Source organism: Piliocolobus tephrosceles, chromosome 4, assembly GCF_002776525.5.
Source record: "Piliocolobus tephrosceles isolate RC106 chromosome 4, ASM277652v3, whole genome shotgun sequence".
NCBI lineage: Eukaryota > Metazoa > Chordata > Mammalia > Primates > Cercopithecidae > Piliocolobus > Piliocolobus tephrosceles.
The window spans coordinates 166695162-166716425 of NC_045437.1; the positions used below are offsets into that span (position 1 = coordinate 166695162).

General features: G+C 41.3%; 1 protein-coding gene across 1 annotated transcript in view; it reads right to left on the bottom strand.

The window, feature by feature from the left end:
- The window catches only part of PRDM6 (PR/SET domain 6), a 105944-nt gene that overhangs the window by 11434 nt on the left and 73246 nt on the right, over positions 1-21264 (bottom strand). The window contains exons 6-7 of the mRNA XM_023194119.1: positions 11878-12220; positions 2519-2695 (exon numbers count right to left, since the gene is read on the bottom strand). Coding sequence (XP_023049887.1) covers positions 2519-2695; positions 11878-12220 — 520 coding nt within the window. The remainder of the gene's footprint in view (positions 1-2518; positions 2696-11877; positions 12221-21264) is intronic.

Below are 21264 nucleotides of genomic sequence, written 5' to 3' on the forward strand. Positions count from 1 at the left end.
ACTCAGCTCTCCCCTGGGAATATCTATTTGATAAATTAAAAAAAAAAACTACAGCATGTGGCTGTCTAGATAAAAGTAGGAACAGAAAGAACTAAAATATATACCCAGAATTTAAGCCAACAGCCTTGGTTGTTTCCTTTTTTTTCCAGATGAAAGTAGGTATGATTACAAAAAATACTTTTGGAAAAGGAAAACTACAATCATCAAAGCCCTTCAAATATTAATCTGATGAATTAAAATTAAGTTAAAATGGTAATTCTATTGGAAACATGACAAAAACAGATGTTAAGGGAAAAAAACTGAGTGGAGTCAACAAGGTTACACATAAGTAACACCTTAACATTAATAGAAATCTATTTCCCATTTTGACCCTGAAACCTCTTCAATTAATTACTAAAATCTATTTACACAGCAACAAGATAAGAATCAATCTGATTCCTGGCACTGTATTTGTCTGGCTGCCCTTTCTAATATAAGGGGCCAGAAGGATCTTGAACCCTCCTGTATCTCTGCTTTCGAAAAGCTCTCTTGCTCAAAGGCACAGGCAACGTGCCACTCATTGTCAACACCCTCCTCCAGAGCAGTGGTGAAGCCAGAATCTAGGAACCCTATGGGGCTCAGGCCTGAGAGCAATGACAAAGTCCACTAGGTAGTATACAAGCACTGGTGACAGGGAACTCCTAGGACTGTGGTAGCCCATGCAGCTCTTAGGGTGAATTAGAAAAAGATGCCCTCTTTGGGCTATTGCAGCCTCAGGGGGCACAACATGGCTGGCATAGTGCACACTGGATTTTAGGCCCCATCCTGCCCCCTTAGCCAGATGCTCTTATGCAGTGAACAAGCTGCACTTATGTACTGCAACAAAAATTATCACTAATTTCATTATTAATACCATAAATTAAACTATGTTGGAGAATAGTTAAGAATGCTGAATAAAGTAACTAATTATTGAGGAGAAAAGGGACCATCACCATCTTTTATGAGCTTCTCCCTTCACTGGCAGACAGAGAGGAAGGCAGGACCCAGACCACAGGACTCTGTTTCCCGAGCCGAGCCTGGCCTCAGGCTGAGCACAAAGTGTGCCACAACAGCAGGTCTGGATGGAAAATCCTGCGTAATGAGGCTCCACGAAGACTTCTTGGCTGAGGCTGAGCAAGGGGATTAGTCTCCTACTGCCTGAATCATTTCCTCTCTTGCTTGATCTTGTCCCACAGAAGGTACATAAGGAGGTAACTCTATGCTCTTTTAATTCTGCTTCTCAAACAGAAAAAGCCAGTATAGCAAATGAGTGAAGAGAGCTGTAAGAGGGTTGAACTGAAAAGAGTTCATTACACAGACCATAAAAACTGCTCTGAGAACACCAATCAACCACGTATGCTGGATCACACTCTCAGGCCTTTCCACCTGCTGTTTGGACTGCCAGAAATACCTTCCCCCATGCCCCGTATGTCTAGAAAGCTCCTACTCATCCTTCAAAACATATCTGAAACATCATCTCCAGCAGACAGCACTGATGACTCCATTTCTGTGCTACTGTGAAACATCATACATACATGTCTTACTTTTGTACTGTTGTACTTTTCACCCTATAACACATTTACTAATTGGGCTTCCCCTTAGACTATGAAGTTTTCAAAGATGGAGAAAAGGAGGAACGGCTAAATCTCATTCACCTTTGTATCTCCTGTACCTAGCAGGGTGCCTAGCACAAAAGTACATCACAAAAGTACATACTTAGTAAACGAATGAATGAGTGAACAAGTGAATGAATAGACCATCTTGCATGATTCAGATGTCCACCATTTGGATGAGTGTGCCATGTGTAGAAACACACTCTCTTGCTCAGATGCCATTACCTTGCCAAAACCCTTAGAATTCAACTCCATCTCTTTCCAAATATCCTGAATCCTCAATAAGTCAATGTACTCTGGGTTTAGTTTTGTTTTTCTTTTTTCACCAACATGGTAATTCTAAAGTCCGAAGTATTCACTGAAAAGTCACAAGTTGGCTGCTATGATAGGTTCAAACTCTAACACATAGGGAAGAGGAGGATATATTTCATCAGAATCCTGAAGGGTTCAAGTTCTCCAAGAGGGGATTATTCTGATATTCTAAATTTGTGGTCACCTTTCTGATGATCATAAGGCTTGCTGATGGTCACAGGAGCTCTGTGTGGCTCCTAGATAAAATTCCAGAAGCACAGATCATCAGGAACTGAAAAAAAATATATATTAAAATTATTTACTCCTACCTCCTTATTTTAATGAGGAGAAAACAGACCCAGAAGATCCGTCTCATGACCAAGGTTGGAAACTTGAGCCAGGACCAGTGCGTAGGTTTCCTGACTTCATTTTTCAAATGTCAGCCACTAAACAAGCAGATTCGTTTGCAGCCTGGACACTGGCCTTCCAAGCAGCCTTTGCCAGCTGGCTAAGCTGGGCAGCACTGTGCTGATGCATCTGCTGGCTCTTGGGAAAGGCTAAGAGAAAGAGAGGGTGGAGGGTTAGCCGCTACTTACTTGAAGGGCTTTTCTCCAGTGTGGGTTCGGATGTGGTTGTTGAGGGTGGTGGCCCCGGCAAAGGCACGACCACAGTAGCCGCACTTGAAAGGCCGGTCACTAGAGTGAGTGACCACGTGGTTCCTCAGTTCTGAAGGTTGGGAAAAGGACTGGGAGCAGTGGCCGCATTGGTAGGGTCTGAAACAAATAAACAGACTACCTGGTCATTATTTTCTGCATTGGTCAGTGGAAGTCAGAATCCTATGACAAGGGACCAAAACTTTTTGGTGACATCTTTTCAGTTTCTAAGACAGGGCATAGAGTTTTGGCCACTGGATTCCCACTACTTTACTTGTTGCCACAGGAACAAAATTCACAGAGCTGCTGAGACACATCAACTCCCAAATGAATATCCCTTTCCAGTACTAATTATACCACTTTGGAAACCCCTAAGTTCTTATTTTTATCTTCCTCCAGGCGAATGTTATGGTACTTTTGTAAGCAGTGAAAGTACAGACTTCATTAAGCAGACTGTTACAAGAGAAAATATATAATTGTCTCTTACGCTTCCATGGCACTTTTATCTTTTCAAAGTGCTTTAAAATCAGTTATCCAATTTAATCTTCACAGTAATCCCCTGGGACAGAGAAAGCAGTTGCTATTATCTCTGTCAGTTCAGAAAACTGAGGATCAACTGTCCTCTCAGGACACAAGCTCTTGATACTAAGGCCATTTGCTAGGATGTTTGGACCTTATTCTAAGTACCAGGTAAACATGCAGGCAAGTCAGCAAGTTACATGCGTGTTTTAATAGATATTAAACTGTGGTGGACTTACAGCATAATCACTGGTATTGCACAGATGAACACAGGTGTACACCCAGATGTGTCTCTTTGTCAAAGATATCCTGACTTCTACCTACTATTTCCTCCTCCAAATACTTATCCACCAGATTTTTCTCTTGAACATCACCTCTCCATTTGAATCTGGCAGCAAGGCATGATTTATAGCAGCACAGAAATGATGGGATGTCACTATGCTTGCAGAAGGATGACTCTGATGCAAAAGCAAATGGAAGGAAGTGGTGACAAATACCTGATAATTAGCAAGATCATCAGAGCACATTCTTCCCAGTTCACGAGAAGTAAATCAATTTTTGGTTTTCATAAAATAGATTAAAATTCTGTCTTCTCTACAGAAGTTCTTCTGCTTACTTAAGCAGAATCTGGTGAGTGATATAAAACCCGGGGAGTTTTCCCTATTTGAAGCTATTTCATATCATTCCTTGACAGGGTTCTAACTTGTTTATCAAAATTTTTGTTCAGATAATTAATAATCTGTTGTGAGGGATATTAACAGCATTCACGAAGCCCTGGCTTGTGAGCCAGACATTTCTGGCTGCATTTAGAAACCAATGGTGAAAGCAGACTTAATTGCTCAACCTTTAACAAATGCATAAGCTCCAATGACCAGAAACCAAAATGAAGGGCTAGGAGACAATGGTGACCGAGCATGTACAACAATTCAATTAAGTGCAAAATAAAGTGTACCCTCTCATTTGTCAAGTGAACTGCTTAATTGTGGCTACTTGCCTCACTGAACACAAATACTATTATTTTACCAGGCTTCAGCACACTGAGCCCTGATTGTAGAATTTTTTAGCTTGATTAATAGCCCAGGATTGGTCAATAACTCAATACTATACAATTTTAATTACTTACATTTAGAAATCTATCTAACTGCTCTCCAATAAGTTTCAAAGAAATATATAAAAAGCCTTTGTTAAGGAGCTTATCAATCTTGCCAAATTACACATGCATTTTCTTATAATTATCAAATAATCCTTTGAAAGCCATTAAAATTATACATAGATGAAAATGTCCTCCTGCCAAATCTCTTCTTTGTGGTAAATATTAACCTTAAAGGTTCCTGAAAAAACAGTTCTCTCAGGGTTGAATTTTCTTAAGTGTTACTGAAGATGATAAACAAAATAATATATTAATATATGCTATATCCACTGACAATTGATTTTTCTAATAGTGAAGGGACTATTAACATTTATTAGCCTCTGGTTATCTATTTTTAATAGCTACTGCAATAAACAATAAGCCACTAAATAAAACCAATTAATCTTTTCTTTTTTTTCTAACTCTGCTGTCAAAAGTTGGGGTGATTTATTTCTCACAGTCAGAAGTCAATCCATCCTTTTTATGTTAATAGTTCATGGTGGTAAAGATTTACACACAGGAGAGCAGAAACGACCACAGAGAGGCTTATGTTGAATTCTTATATCAAAGTAACACCAATGGAAGGCAAATCGGATTCTAAAACATCACCTTTGCCTGGCACCGGCTTGAGAGGCATATGCTAGGGATGCAGTGACCTATGGCAGTTGTTAAAACTTCGCAGAACTCAGTTTGACTGAATGGAAGGGGCTAGAACGGGAGAGATAGGGCCCCTGACTCTGATCAGCTATGGCATTTGGACAAGCCACTCAACTTCCCTGACCTGTTTTCTCATCTACCTGTTAAGGGGAATGGACTGAAGATGATGATCTCTTGCATATCACCATGCTTGTTCTTGCTTTCAGGTAACTGACAAATGTGCATCACCCAGGAAATCTGTACAATACACTGCCTCCCACGATACAGCGTCACCAATATGATCTCTATTCTCCATCACGTCTACAAGCCAGCTCCCTATACATGGAGCTTTCTATGGTTGTGTGTGTGTGTACATGCTCATTGGAATATGGAAAATCTAAATGCATTGGTAAAAAGTTGAAAATTCAGAGTAAGAAAATCAAGTACCAAAATATAGGCCCAAACCTTGTTTTAGTTAATCTCTAAAAGTCAAGCAGTATTCCTTCATTCTTAAGTACATTGAAAAATAAGATTTTAGACTACCTGGTCACATTCACCTTTGCAGAGACCGATTCTGTATAGAATTTAGAACTGAAGGATGTACCTCACCTGCCACTATAATAACAGTGTCTCTTTCAGCCTCAAAATTTATAGAAATTTAGCCCTTAGAAAGTACAGAAGTTACACTGTAAGTAGACAAGATTCCTCTAAACTCTCTTTTCTTGTATTTTCAATATTTCCTTAAAATATGAATAAAAAAATGATCAAAAAGTAATTTTAAAATTGATTATGTGCCTAGGGTTTCATCCAGGGACACAGGAGTACATTCAAAAATTAAATCTTCAGGACCAATAGCAGAGCTTAGGAAACATTATCATCACAACCCAGGCATCACAACTACTTTTGGGACAACTGGTCACATGAGTTAAGACTATGTCTGCACGTTTCAATTAGCCCACCCTAACTCCACATCTCTCAATATACAGCCGAAGGGCCTTTGGGGCACACAATTAATTGTCATTACTCAGCTTTTTATTCTGACAAATCAACATTCCCATTAATTTTCCAAGGTCTGGCCAAAAGGTAAGACTTATTAAACTTCTGGATATAATCAATTCTGAAGTTCTGCCTCCCTTGATGTTTCATACTCGGAGACACTCATAAGGACTGACATTCATGAGTGCTGGGTTTAGCTTTACTCTTTCCAGGATCTCATGACATTGCACAACTAAATGGAAATCTTCTTTAATTTTTTTAATTTTTTGAGACAGGGGCTCACTCTGTTGCCCAGGCTGGAGTACAATGGCGTAATCTAGGCTCACTGCAGCCTCAAACTGCCACGCTCAAGTGATCCTTCCACCTCTCAGCCTCCTGCGTAGCTGAGACTACAGGCATGTGCCACCATGCCCAGCTAATTTTTATATTTTTTGTAGAGACAGGGTTTCACCAGGTTACCCAGGCTGGTCTCAAACTCCTGGGCTCAAGTGATCTGCCTGACTTGGCCTCCCAAAGTGCTGGGATTACAGGTGCGAGCCACTGCGCCCAGCCCCAAAATCTCCTTTTTAAAGCACTTTATTCTCTCCAAATCATCACAGACATACAGCACTTCACTCTTCTCAAAGCAAAGGCAATGAGCATGCCTCACAAAGGGATAGTATCTCACAATCACAAGTAATTTATGGCTTTTTTTTTTTTTTTTTTTTTTACCATTTGAGATCTTTAGTAGCGTTGTCTAATGATGGAGCGATTCTGTTTCTGAGCTACCCAATACTGGAGCCACGAGCCACATGCAACTGCTGCACACTTCATGTGTGGCTAGTGTGCCTGAGAAACTGAAGTACTATTTTACTTAATTTGGATTAATTTAAATGTAAATAGCTTTGTGTGGCTAGTTCTGACACAGAAATATCCAGCTTGATGAAAAAACAGAAAAGTGCTCCTTATTTAAGAAAGAAATAACTGAAGAACAGAAAACACCTGGGCAGATTTAGTTGGTATATATCAATGCTGGTAAATGTTTAAGCAGAAAGAAGGCAGAGAGACAATCTTGTACATCCCCTGGCACTCCTGGTCACTGGCAGCTCCTTTGCCAAAGATAACTCCGGTAAAATGTGCAATTAATTTGCTTTTAATCTGTAATTGGTTTGGTGTATACATGGGAAAAGGATGAAACATTCAACAAAATTAAGTATGGTTTGGCTTAAAAATATTAATCCTGCTTTGATTTTTCTTTCATGGCCTCCAGGACAAAACTTGTTCAGTTGGGGCCACATTCTCTCCTTGCTCAACATCAGCCAGCCCAAGTGCAAATCTCCCAAGACTTCAAAGGGAGATTACTTAGGTCACTGCTGGCTATGTGGAGTGAGAAAAGAAGTTAGTTCTACGTAAGGAGAAAAATATTTCAGGACAGTGACAGAAGGGCAAGACCAAAGAGCCTGAAGAACATCAAAGCTAGAAAGAAGATAACCTTCACACTCTTGTGGACAGGGAAGAAGTGGGACACAAGAACACTGATACATTCTAAGAAACTACGATGATGAATTTTCTCCAGGCCCCCCCCCCCCATCAGAGAGCCCCTTCTAATGTCATTTTAGCCTCTATACCCCCCACCACCATACCGCCCCAATGGATGTGTTGAGAGTTTCTGCAGCAGAAAAACAGAAGAGAAAAGGGATTTCTAACTCCTGGTACAAGCAAAAGCAAGAAAAGCTACTTTGGGGCCGGGCGCGGTGGCTCAAGCCTGTAATCCCAGCACTTTGGGAGGCCGAGACGGGCGGATCACGAGGTCAGGAGATCAAGACCATCCTGGCTAACACGGTGAAACCCCGTCTCTACTAAAAAATACAAAAAACTAGCCGGGTGAGGTGGCGGCACCTGTAGTCCCAGCTACTCAGGAGGCTGAGGCAGGAGAATGGCGTAAACCCGGGAGGCGGGGCTTGCAGTGAGCTGAGATCCAGCCACTGCACTCCAGCCTGGGCGACAGAGCGAGACTCCGTCTCTAAAAAAAAAAAAAAAAAAAAAAAAAAAAGAAAAGCTACTTTGGCCTAGGCAATAAGCTTATGCAAAACCCCAAATGTTTATAAAGTCCTTGAACAAAATTCTGGTTGATTTAGATTCCAGCAGCTTCTTCTCTTCGAATTTATTCAGGAAAAGAAAAAGTCAGTAGCCTGGCAAAAAGGAGGAAGATTTTTGGTTTTGCTTGTTTGACAGAACAAAATCAAGAAATAATAATTCCGTGGCTCCTGTACTCTCATGGGTGTGTTTTTTGTCTTTAGTGCTGATTTCTACTTTGCCAGGTCAGACAGATTTTTTTTTTTTTTTTAATGTGTTAAATGCGAATAATGCAGCGGTTAAAAAAAAAAAAAAAGTGAGGCTGGGATCCCTGAGCATCTACGGATTTCTTTCCTTTGTATCAAGGCATAGACTTTTGACGGTACCTCACAAGAAAAAGCTCATGAATATAGACACAAAGTCTGTTTGGATGGAGATTCAAATATCTGGGGTTTCATGGCCAAATATTCAGTCCATTGAATAAAAAATCATTCGGACCTCAGATTCAAGGGCCTGTTTCAAATCTGGACTTGTTTGAAATTCTAACTTGTTTTACCTTCTGATTTTGTCTCCTATGTCCCCCTTTCTTGCCTTTCTTGTACGTGGTTCTAGCAAGATTTTCCTATCAAAATAAAAGCTTTTGAGTTTTTTGAACAAGGGAAATGCTTTCTAACTATTCAGCCTTTTCACTGTAAATGGCTGAATGGGCATATACGGCTAAAGACTAAAGGCCAGCTGATCTATGGAATCAATCACTAAGGAATATATGCATGGGGTTGAGCATCCCAAATATGAAAATCCAAAATGCTCCAAAATCCAAAATTTTATGAACAGCAACATAATGCTCAAAGGAAATGCTCATTGGTGCATTTCAGATTTCAGATTTTCAGATTTGGCATGCTAACTCAGTGAATATAATGCAAACATCCCAAATCCAAAACAACCCAAAATCAAAAAACTCTTCTGGTCCCAAGAATTTTGGACAAGGGATACTCAACCTGTATTCAGCAGTTGTAATCCACGTGGATAATAACCATAAACAGGTTCCAAACATAGCTACTGTCAGGAACAAATTTGATGTTCCATTATAGTTCTGTATATTTTTCCATTTAGTAATTCACCCATGTGGTTAAGAAATTATGGAGAGTATCTTTTACCTCCAAACTTTCTGGTACAAACAGAGAGCATCCTGGGTTCCGGAACAGAAATGAGCCATTCCAGCCCTTTATACTAAAAGCAAGTTATGTATCTAGAATGAAACTAGGGGGTCCAAGTGACTGGGTATCTCCCTCTATTTCCCCTTATCTTCAACAATCAACACAGATGTGATGATGTAATTCAAGCATCTCCTCATCATTACTAAGAAACATTGTACTTTATTACTTTGCTTATAAAGGAACTGATCTTTTGAAGTAATTTTTTATTTTAACTTACTGAAGAATGATGGTGAACACCTCTCAAGTCTTTACCAACAAAGTGCAGGGAAGGAACCCACTGCTTCAGTAATTTAATCCTACTCTGGCACCTTCCCAGATAACAAGCCCATTACTTCACCTCATCTGGACAGGCTGGCAATTCCACACTTGGACATCTGAATCAAATAGGCCCGTCAGGGTCCATGATAAGACAGGAGTCTCATGCCGCCTAGATTTTTGCCAATAACTCTAAATTAGCTTGGAATCAGTACAGACCTAACAATCTCCCACTGAAATGTATTTTGAATATATAAGCATTCTAGTTTTTCAGGTACTTTTTCTGATAATAGACATAAGTATATTACTAATTATGACTATTATTTTACAGGACAGACATCAAAACACATACATACATATATATATATATATATATATGTTTTTTTTTTTTTTTTTTTTTTTTTTGAGATGGAGTCTCTCTCTGTTGCCCAGACTGGCATGCAGTGGCGCGATCTCGGCTCACCGCAAGCTCCATCTCATGGATTCATGCCATTCTCCTGCCTCAGCGTCCCGAGTAGCTGGGACTACAGGTGCCCGCCACCACACTTGGCTAATTTTTTGTGTTTTTAGTAGAGACGGGGTTTCACCATGTTAGCCGGGATGGTCTGGATCTCCTGACCTCATGATCCACCTGCCTCAGCCTCCCAAAGTGCTGGGATTACAGGCATGAGCCACCGCACCTGGCCCCACACATATGATTTTCTAAGTGTAACTGAGGTCAGACAAAACAGTCTGTTTCAGTATTTACTTACCATGAAATGGTTTCACTGCTTTATATGGCATTCAGCATAAACTCATCTCATCTCATCCTCAAAGCTAAACGTTGAAAGTTCTACTATCCAGAAGTTTTCAACTATTATTTTATTTTACCTGGCATAATTAGTTATTATGACTATAATGAAACTTTGCAAATAATAGATCCAACCACCTGAATTCACTCTATTTAAAAAGCAAGCTTATAATCAGATTTTAATGCATCTTCTGTATTTTAAAGACTACTAAAATGCTTTGCAAACTTAGAAGAGACATATCTTGAGGTTCTATGTATACTTGCAAGGAAGGCAAATTTTTAAAAAAGAAATCCTTTCTAAATGAGGAAAACATTTTCAAACTTTTGTATCACCTCTACACCAACAGTACTAAGACGTGCAGAAGTCTGTTGATATTCTCACCAGGGGGCTCGCCTATTGAAAATAAAGATTGTGAAGACATAGCTGCCTTAACAACCCTAATTAGTGTTTCAACATTAATTAGCTACAGCAATGTTGATGCTAAGCAAGTGGTTTTTCCAACAGCACAAATACAAATCTATGCATGTGTAATGTGCATATGTATCCTGTAACTGATTAGTATTATTTTACAAAATATCCACTCCCTCTCCCCCACACCTCCATCCTCCCTGACTCTGCTTGGGTTTTCTAGGCACACTGTGTATCCTACAGAGCTGGGAGGGAAGAGTTGGGTGTACATTATTAGGCGAGGAGAGCCAGGTTGCTTGCTTAAACTAGTGGGAAAATTAAGAAAATAACCCAAGAGCCCTGCTTCCAACTCTCCTACCCCAGCTTCAAAAATTATCTTCTGCTTTTATATTCAAAGTGCATTTTGAATGCTATTCTTAGATACCTGGGTTTTAATCAAGTTTTCATAGCACATGAAGGAGAGATAAAAACACAAGCAATCCTTTCTTATTGAATTAATTTGATTTTTGTCTTTTGCGCTCCCAGCTATCAAAACTGTCAAATAAACCGGTTTTGATTCATAAATAATAGTTCCATTATATCTACTGTGCCACTCGTCAGAGTACCTGAAATTTTAATTCACTTGTTCAGCTAAATTTCACCCTCAGTTCATGGCCATAAAATTCTTTATTGACAAACTTTCAAACCAACTTTGACTCTGAGGTATCTAGTCAACATTTTTCTTCTGTGTGGATATTAGTTTATTGAATAAGTGGCATCTGTTTTCCTCCACATCACTAGCAGAGTAGGTATTTCCTTTTGACAGCTTTGCAGGATTTATGGGTTTGCATGCTCTGAAGAAAAATAGCACTAAGCAAAAAATTCCAATTCATTACCTCTTAGTACTTAATTAAGTTCATACCCACGGCACACTGGAGGTGAACCCTGAAATGACTATGACAGCAGCACAGCAGCCAACTATATTATCTTTGGAAGACAGAGAAGATTCTAATTATCCTGACCTCATTTTTCCATCTATGATATTCATAAACATTCCTTCTATTTCTCTCCCTTTCAGGCTTGGGCAGAACTGTTTGGAAAGCAAGTGCAGATTCCTCTCTGCAGCCACCAACCTTTCTGTGCAGCCCTTATATGCAAGAAAGTCAAGCAGTGGTCTCACATTTCTCTCTGACCCTCCAGAATGCAGACACCACTTATCACAAGGCTTCCCCTGTGGAGGTGCTCAGAAGTTGGCGGGCAGGCAAGCAGTGGGTCTCACTAAGCAAACACACTGTCAGCAGTGAGAGTCAGGGTTACCTGTCGGGGTTCTGTGTGCACACGTGCATCTGTAAGAGGATCCGCTGGGTGAAGGTCTTAAAGCACTGCCCACATTTCCAAAGATGCCAGTCACTGAACTCTGAGTGCAGCTGGCTTGTGGAAGTTGGGCTCGCAAGGACTCGCTGGTTTTTCACGTTGATTTGATTAAATCCTGATTCAATGGGCCCAGACTTATCCAGAAGAGAGAAGTTCCTGCTGCACGGAGTCTGGGGGAAAACAACGGAGCGCTGCTGGGTGGTAGGGGCGAGTTTGCTGCTTTTGTTGAAGGGCTGCAGGGCGTCTTGTCTGCACATGGCTTCCATTACCGTTGAAGGGACATTTACTAGGAGAATAGCAATAGTTTAGAAGATCAGTTTTACTAGCCTTTAAAATAACCACAATAACACATACTTTAAAAAAATCAAATAAATCAACATTTTAAGAATTTGTGTTTCTGGACTCAGAATTAACATAACCATCTGATTTGAGGGGAAAAAACTATTATCACAAATTAATAACTCATCTGATGCCTATTTATTAAGCAGCTACTATATGCACAGGATTGTTTTACATGGTCTTTGCCCTCATGGAGTTCACTTACGACTTGAGACATACAGGAGTCCATAGTGAGCACCACACTGCACCTATGCCTGGAGGGAGTTGAGATGGGAGGCACAGCAAGGGAGAGGGAGTGAGCAGGGGATGTTGCCCAGAGAGGGTAGCCCTGAGCAGCGCAGAGAAAACAGATTCAGCTTGACTGGTGGAGAATTTCAGGCTTTCCTCCAGACCTTGGCAGCACAGGATAGGTATCCAGGAGAAGCTATTTGAAGAGATGAACAAGATGAAAGACACCTGGAGGCAGGAGAAGTCTACCATGCAGGTGGGATAGTAAGGGAGATGGGCTGACTGAGCAAGGCACGGGATCTGCTCACTCTAGGAATAATGATTGGGGGTCAGAAGGAGACCTCAGAGGGCCTTAAAAGTCCAAATAAATAAATAAGAGACTTCAGACCTAGGAAATAGACACAGACCATTTCTGAGCAGAGGGATAGCAAGAAAAATAGAACCAGTGTTCAGGAAGGGCTTGAGAGAGACCTCATTTACAGATGGGATGCACGTGGATAAGGAAAGAGTAGGAGGCAACCAAGTGTGGTGCTTGTGACTCAGGTTTTGGAATCTGAAAGACCTAGGTTCAAATCCTGCCTCTGCCTCTTATTAGCTTAGTGGTCTCAGGCAAACTATTCAATAGCTCTGGGCTGCAGTTATTCCATCTGCAAAATGAGGACAGTGGTACTAACGCTTCTAAAAAATAATAGCAGCATGATATGGTAGCTGAGATGGCTGAGGTTTTAACTCCACTATTGACTAGCCTTGGGCAAGTATGGAACATCTAAATCCATGATTTGGTCCCTGATATAATGTAAAACAGTCACTCTCAGGACTGAATGGCATAATGCAGAGGCAGCATTTAGTAAAGAGCTTGACCTGTGGTTGACACTCAACAGATGTTCAGCCCTATGAGTCTTAGCATACTCGTCTTTAAAGTCCCCTTTTACGAGGTTTAAATACATCAATGAAAGTACTTATTACAGGGCCTACCATGAATGGCAACTACCATTTTTATTATAGAAGAAGTGATGGATGTGAGGGAGATGGCCCTAAACTGAGGTGGTGGCAGTGGAAGTGGGGAGAGAACTAGAAGAAATACTTCTGAGGAGATAAATCTAATAATATATCTAGAATTTGTTGTTCTTTTTATTAAGATGTTAGGGAGTTAATAATATTTATAAACTATATGCTGGTCATTCCATAGGTCCAGAAGTGATTAGAACCTAATAGGCTTAAAAATTCTTCTTTTTTTAAGTAACTACTATATCTATGGGTCATTTCAAGGCTTAGAGAGATTAAAGTTACCAGGTGGTCAAGAGAATGAAATTAGAGACCAAAAATTTTGAAAAGGATGATTGGCAAAAAGATTGTGATAGCAAGTAACAAAATAATGCAGACTATGGCCACTGGTCACCGGTTCAAGGCCACGTGGCAGGAAACACATGACCTGGGAGCACACCTCATGCACTGCCACAGACCATCGCTGAGAATGCTACCTGGCACGAAGACGCAGGCATCCTCAAGGGTAGGGGACTGTGACTGCCACGAAGCTCTGTGCTCAAGTGGACAGGGAGATGCCATGTGTGAGCACAGAAAGGGGTAGGTGTGCTGCCTAAGCATTCTTCAACTCAGAACGTTCTGTAGAATCACATGTGTCAAGCAAATCCAACCAGAGGACTAGCTCTGTCTGCATGGTTCTGTCGGCATAGCCCATACTGTCTTAAGAAAAGTAAAGCAAGAGACTCGCAGACCTGGAAAGAGTCTAGAGTTTGTCTAGTTGGCAGTTCTTAACCTTGGCTACTGCACATTAGACTCACACAGGAGAATCTTTAAAAACTACATTATAATCTCTCCATAGGGCCTGGGCCATCTACATTTTTTAAAGTTCCCCAACTGCTTCTAAAGTGAAATCAGGGCTGAGAATCACTGATCTAATCCTACCTTCTCCTGTCACAAATGACAAAAGCCAAGTCCCAAGAAGGTCCAGTAACTTGCCCTGGGTCACACATTCCACTTAAGGACACATCTAGGTGGCAAGTTTTAGCTTTCAGACTTGTAAGTCAGAATTTTTTTTCTGACCATACACTCATAGCATCTCTGCTCAGCAGCTGTGTTTCAAAATTTAAAGGATGTTTTTACAGCTAGTACATTGTTTTGTGTGTATTATATATATAAATACACATGTTATATATACTGATGTTATACATATATATACATGTTATAGATACTTATGATATACATATACTTATACACACCTCCCTATGTATGTTTGTATGTCTTTATTCTATATACAAATATTTATGTATATTTGAATTCTGGGGCAAAAGCACATAATCAATATAGAATTTGTGGACCGTTTTGACACTTAAAAAATATTTTATGGCACACAGAATGTTACTTTTTAAGTAGGCAATGAAAGACAAGAAGGAATGTTTTGCCATGTTCTGGCATTTTTAAAAATAAAATATAAAAACAGCACCATTGTCAGAGATTGGGGTAGAACCATATTCTTTGGCCTTTTCATTACTAATCCAGAAGAGGCAAAGCATAGGGAAGCCCACAAGGTTTTAGGCAACACTACGCCTTTACAGGCCAGGCAATTTCAGACCAACAGGAAGTAATGCATGGTGAGAAAACCATAGAATGAAGATGTCATCAACATGCAAGAGAGCGGGAAACACTGGCCAGTTGCTTCACTGTAGGAAAAGGAATAAAATGCCTTTGGGGGAAATAATACAAATAATACTCTAAGTGTAGATGATAGATTCTGAGCTCTGACTTACACTCCTAGAAAGTAACCTAATTGAGCCGGGCATGGTGGCTCATGCCTGTAATCCTAGCACTTCGGGAGGCCGCGGTGGGCGGATCACCTGAGGTCGGGAGTTCAAGACCAGCCTGACCCACATGGAGAAACCCTGTCTCTACTAAATAAAAAATTAGTCAGGTATGGTGGCGCGTGCCTGTAATCCCAGCTACTTGGGAGGCTGAGGTGGGAGAATCACTTGAACCTGGGAGGCAGAGGTTGCGGTGAGCCAAGACCACATCATTGCACTCCAGCCTGGGCAACAAGAGTGAAACTCCATCTCAAAAAAAAAAAAAAAAAAAACAGTAACCTAATTGATTAATTCTAAAAAATTGTTAAGGTCACATAACCTTTATATTAAAACAAAAGAATGTGTGGGTGACAGGGGAATAGGGATGAAGAGAGACTGATTAATGGGTAGAAATTTATAGTTTGGTAGAAGAAATAAGATATAGTGTTTGATAGATCAGTAGGGTGACGATAGTTTACAATGGTCTATTATATATAATCATACCACTGTACTCCAGCCTGGGTGACAGAGCAAGACCCTGTCTCCTAAAAAAAATTTAAAGCAGCACTTTTTAGAAGACAAGATTATTCTTCTTAAATATCAGCCTCACTGACTATGGCCATTAAAGGTATAAACTAAACACAGGAAATTTTCAGAAAAAGGACAGGAAATTTCATCCCAACACAAGAAAGAAAACATAGACAACTGCAAAAGGTGCAGAGATGGCTTATTAAAATGACCAAAAAGATGAAGTGGTTTCTGCATGAAGCAATACTGAGCTAGTCAATCTTTTCAGTCTGGAAACGCAAAGATTAAGGGGAAGAGGGCAAACTCCCAAAGCCTTAAAGGATACCGTCAAGCAAGAACATGAACTCATGAAATCTGGACAGTTAAAATATTGAGAGAGGCAAATTCAGGATCTATAAAACAAAGTTCAGTTTACCCCTTCCTCGTTCATTCATTCAGTCCACAAATAGTTGCTGAGCATCTATTACATGCCTGACCCTGTGCTAGGCACCATGGATATAGGGGGATCAGGAAAGCCATAGTCACTGCCCTCTGGCACATAAACTCTAGTGGGAAAGACAGATACTAAGCTGATGTCTTTACAGATAAACATTCACTCAGTTTCACCAAATGTAACATTCCATTAATTTCACCATTATAATTGTAAGTCACCCTTAATTGCAAAACACCTGCCAGTTTCAGAAAGATTAAAATGTTAAAAAAAAATACATAAATTTTGGAATTGTCAAAGTACAGTTACGACAAGTGTGGTAAGTGCTGTTAGAGAAAAGAAAGGATGTCAGGAAATGATAAATCAGGGGTGGCTAAACGTGAGGTATGACAGAATCTGAGTCCTGAGGGGTATACGGGCATCATACAAGGGCAAAGGGAGGAAAAGGCAATGCAAAAGATGGAATATCGGCAGCTTTGCCATAGAGTCTTGTGCCATGCTGAGGCAGGAAGCAGCTCAGGGCACTAAAAGAATGGGAAAAAAAGGCAATGTGGACAGAGAGAGAAGAGGAGATGGGCTGCAGCAGCCGAGGCTGGAGAGGAAGGCAGCATTATTGTCAATGCCTGTGGGAGCTGGACAGGCCACAGAAATATCTGACAGGGTGATGGTAGACAGGTTAACACAACAGAGGATGGTGGGGGCGGTAACATTCTGAACAGGGTATGGCCAGTCTAGAGATGTTTGGAATCTAATATTGTAAAATACTATGTGGGCCACAGAAAATGTCTCTGGAGACTCTATGTGACCCATAGGCTATCATATTAAGGAACTGGGGATTTAGCAAAGAGTAACGGCAAGCCAAAAAATGATTTTAAGTTAGGGTGTGAGATGATCACAGATTTATGCTTTAAAGGCATCATCGCTCTGTATCGGTAAATAAACAAAGTACAGAACAATGTATGCAGTGTGCTACATATACATGTGGGAGAATGACAGCCAGAGAATAAAAGGGGGAATATTAGATGCTTGAATGGGCAAAAATTATCTCTGAAAGAATACCTGAGAACCTGCCAACATTACTGATGGCATCTTGGAAGGAGACTTACATGTCCACAGTACTTTCTGCATTTTGCTCTATGGGACAGAGCTACCTATTAACAAAACAAGTGAATAAACTGAAACAGTAAAATAAGCAAATGGTTGAAACTTCACTCTGGCCACCATGAACTAAAGAAAGAAAGTATGAAGTCGTGCAGAAGGTTACTGCAGGGGTCCAAGCCAGAGTGGATGGTGACACTAGTCAGGTGGCAGCAGAAATGAAGAAATGCATTAAGAATATGCAATCAACAGGACTTGGTGGCTGATTGGATAGAAGGGTGAGCAAGAGTGAGGTGTCAAGGTTTCTCGACAGAGCAATTGGATGATTGGGTGTGAGAGCTGCTGAAAGATGGGAGAGACAGTTAGTGGGAGTGAATAGAGTAGTTTTAGTTTTACGCAGGTTTAGTTGGAGATGCATGAGAAACATGGAAGTGAAGATGTTGCCACGACAGCTGGAGAGGAGTCTGGGGCTCAGTAAAGAGGTCTGGATTGACAATGGAAACCTGGGAGTACCTGTCTTAAATTAGGTCACCCAGGAAACAGACTCTGAAATGGGGATTTGGGGTTTGGGGATTGCTCTCAGGATCAACACCTGTTGGGAAGTGAGGCAAGCAGCACTGGGCTGAGGGAGGAGTTTAACAGCTCTGGAGTTGGATGGAATGAATGTCCTTTAGGGTTGTCCTGGTTTGAGGTAAGGGAACCAGTCCCTTATACATCCCACATTGACCAGTCATTGGATGTGGGCTACTGTGGGAGGTGGTTCAAGTGGACTAAAGGTAATTCCTGGAAACAACTCATCCAAGATGTCAGTCCGCTACACTCCCACAAACAGTGGGAATGAGCGCCTCCATCCAGTAGCAAAGTTGGGCTTGAGGCAGCACACCACAATATCCTACAGCATGCAAAAAGCCAAATCTCTCATAACAGTGACTTTCCCTGAGACCTTTGTCCTTTGTCTCTGTCAACACCTTTTTTAGTGGGTGCTGCCTTCTTGTTGGAGTCTTGCAAAAGAGTCAGAAGCATCCCTGGTGAGTGACTTCTTTGTTCTTCTAGGAACCCACAGGTTTCAACAGCTCTAGACCAATTTTTAGATTAGTTTGTTGGCTCAGGGTTTCCATAGCTGGCAAGTAGTGCAAAATCAAGCCTCATAACATCCTATGGCTAGGGCTAGTTTTTAGAGTATGACTTTGTTTTTACCAATGCCCCAAGATGGACAGTCCCTTAGCTTACTGGCTTGAGGGCAGCATTTTTCTATTCCCCATTCAGGGACAGGATAGTATCTTTTGGCTCCTGATTCTAAGCCAACCCCAGCTTTGCACTGTACACAAGAGGCCTGGAACCTGGACTCCTCCCAGCTGAATGACATAGAGAGCCTGACAGCCGCAAGCTCACACTCTCTGTTGTGGCCACCTCATGCAGCATCTGCACGGTGTTTGATATTGCGGTTATGTGCTTATGTGTTCTCTTCTAGACTGAGCTCCTCTAGGACAGGGCCTGGGTTTTGCACCCATCACAGTGTTTCCCTGGGGCCCTGCACAGATGGCCTTGTGGACTGAACTATACATAATCTTCTAAAGGTCACCGCTAAGGGCCTGAGTAGGGCCTTCCTGACCCTGACCTAGTTTCTCGCTGTTGGTAGAACAGTGGGGGTAAGGGGCACCGTGCAGAGGTCCCCCTTTTTATTTTCTGCTCTTTAAAATCAAAAGAAAAAGGCAGGGGTCCTCGAGGAGGCAGGGTTTACTCTGGTGCAGCAACTCCCCTGTTGCCATCAAGGTTCACATTCTGCCACCTCAGCTTCATATGCCGAGACAGAAAAAGCAGCAGGAAGACTTGTTTAACATTTATTCCCAGGATTTTTTTTAATTTCCTCTGAAATGAATATGAATACACTAAGGTCTTTACACTCTGCAGGAGCTAATCCCCCACTGGAAGCTTTGGGGAACCTCATTCCTTCTTGCGGATGCGATCTGTCGACACAGGCGTTCCTTCAGGCTCTTTTGAAAGGCCCACAGTGGATGGAAAGGCGCTCTCTTTGGAGCTCTATTACATTTATAATACGACTTTTTTAAAAAGAAAATAACATAGGAATTGCTTCCAGAACCCAAATGCCTGTTGAACTGCTGTCTTCTCTGAGTCAAGGCGGCTTTCAATGAGCTGTCCAGGCAGTGAGTGTACCCACAGCCACCCTGCTTTGGGGCCGCCAGTGGAGGGGGCACGTCCTGAACCCAAACCCACCGCACACGCTCGATAGGAAATGTGTACTTTCAATGTTGAAAGAACCATGGGAAGAAAGTTATATTTTTATAACTGAAGGTGCTTAATATTACTCAGTAAGTAAAATCATATTTTCCTTGAATGCTTTGGTCCAAGTATCAGTTTCATTAACAACAAAAGATCTGCCTGAAATATTTAATCCCTTCTAATAATGGTAATAGAAATTCTCAGTATTTATTCAGTGCACATTCTTCATTGTTCACTGTGCGCATAGCACTATAAAGAGGCTCTGTGGAGGTATTTTATCGAAAAAGTATTTGATCTCAAGAAGCTTCTTTTTAGGTACCTGATTTATTTTGTGGCTAGCTCAGTGGGATAAAAATTGTCTTAGAATTGCTAATCCAGTAGAGATGATTTAAATTACTCAGGGCTGTGGAAGGCTATCTGTTAAATGATCTGTCCATGCCCTTTCACACATTTGTGCTTTTAAATCACAGAGTATTTTCTTAGCACAGAAGAAAGAATCCTCATTTAGGTGTTCCCAGGTCTCCCAGTGAATCACATGGAATGAGAATCCATCTTAGACGCAGTCAAAGTCATATATCTCCCCCACACTATCTGATGAAGCCTTCTGCTGGTTTCTTGGGTGGCCAATCACATGACAGATATATGACTCTGAGACAGAAACTGAAATAAAATTCCTATAATACCCTTGGGGGAAAGGAGATTGTCACTGTTGAGCACTTTAGTCAATGGCTTAATTCCTTTTAAACTTCGCTCAACCGTTACTTAGAGCTCTGAACAGAACCCAAAAGAGCTACTTAGTTTTCCTACTGAGTGTACAATACTTCAAGCTGTTGTAGCTTTGCAAATTTTCTTTCAAGGACTTCAGGTGCTAAATGATATATCATATATCCTGGTAGAGTTTATTCAATACTCTAATCATCAATCTCAAGAATGCTTCACTCAGGTTAGACACTAGCAGAAAGAAGAATTGAAAAGCAAACTGGTATGTTTTTTCCAGAAAGTACATTTTTGGCATGGTGGCACCAAATCTGAAGGCCAGTGGTACGCTCTTAGACACCCATTGTCAGGTGGCTGTGAATGACACACAGACCCAAAAATGCTCTACTCCAACCCCACAATCCCTCCCGTCCATGTGACAGCATTGTCAGGTGGAAGCACCATGCAGATATGAGTCTCGCACTCCAGAGAGCCAGGTCAAGGGTAAGAAATGCATTTCCTAAGTGGTCACTCCACAGTTTCCATTTCTGGCTCAGAGCTCAGTAAGTGGTCATGCCATCCTTCCAGCTCCTCAGGCCAAAGCCTCAAAGTCATCCCTGACTCCTCTTTCTCACTCAGCATCTAATATATAAGAAAATGCTGTTGAATTTACTTTTAAAACATATCCAGAATCCAACTACTTCTCACCACCTCCACCACTTCCATGCTAGTCCAAACCACCATCATCTCTCCCCCTGGATTCCTGCAAGAGCCTCTAGCTGGATTCCCTGCTCTTCCCCCTGTCCAGTCTCCATTCAGGGAGTATTCCTGAAAAAAATTCAGTCAAATCGTTCTTTTTCTCAAAACCCTACAACAGCCCCCTTTGCCCAGCTCACACAGAGTCAGAGCCAGGGTCCTGACAGTGGCCTCCAGGGCCCTAGAAGGTCTTCCCTGCCCTAGCACCCACCCACA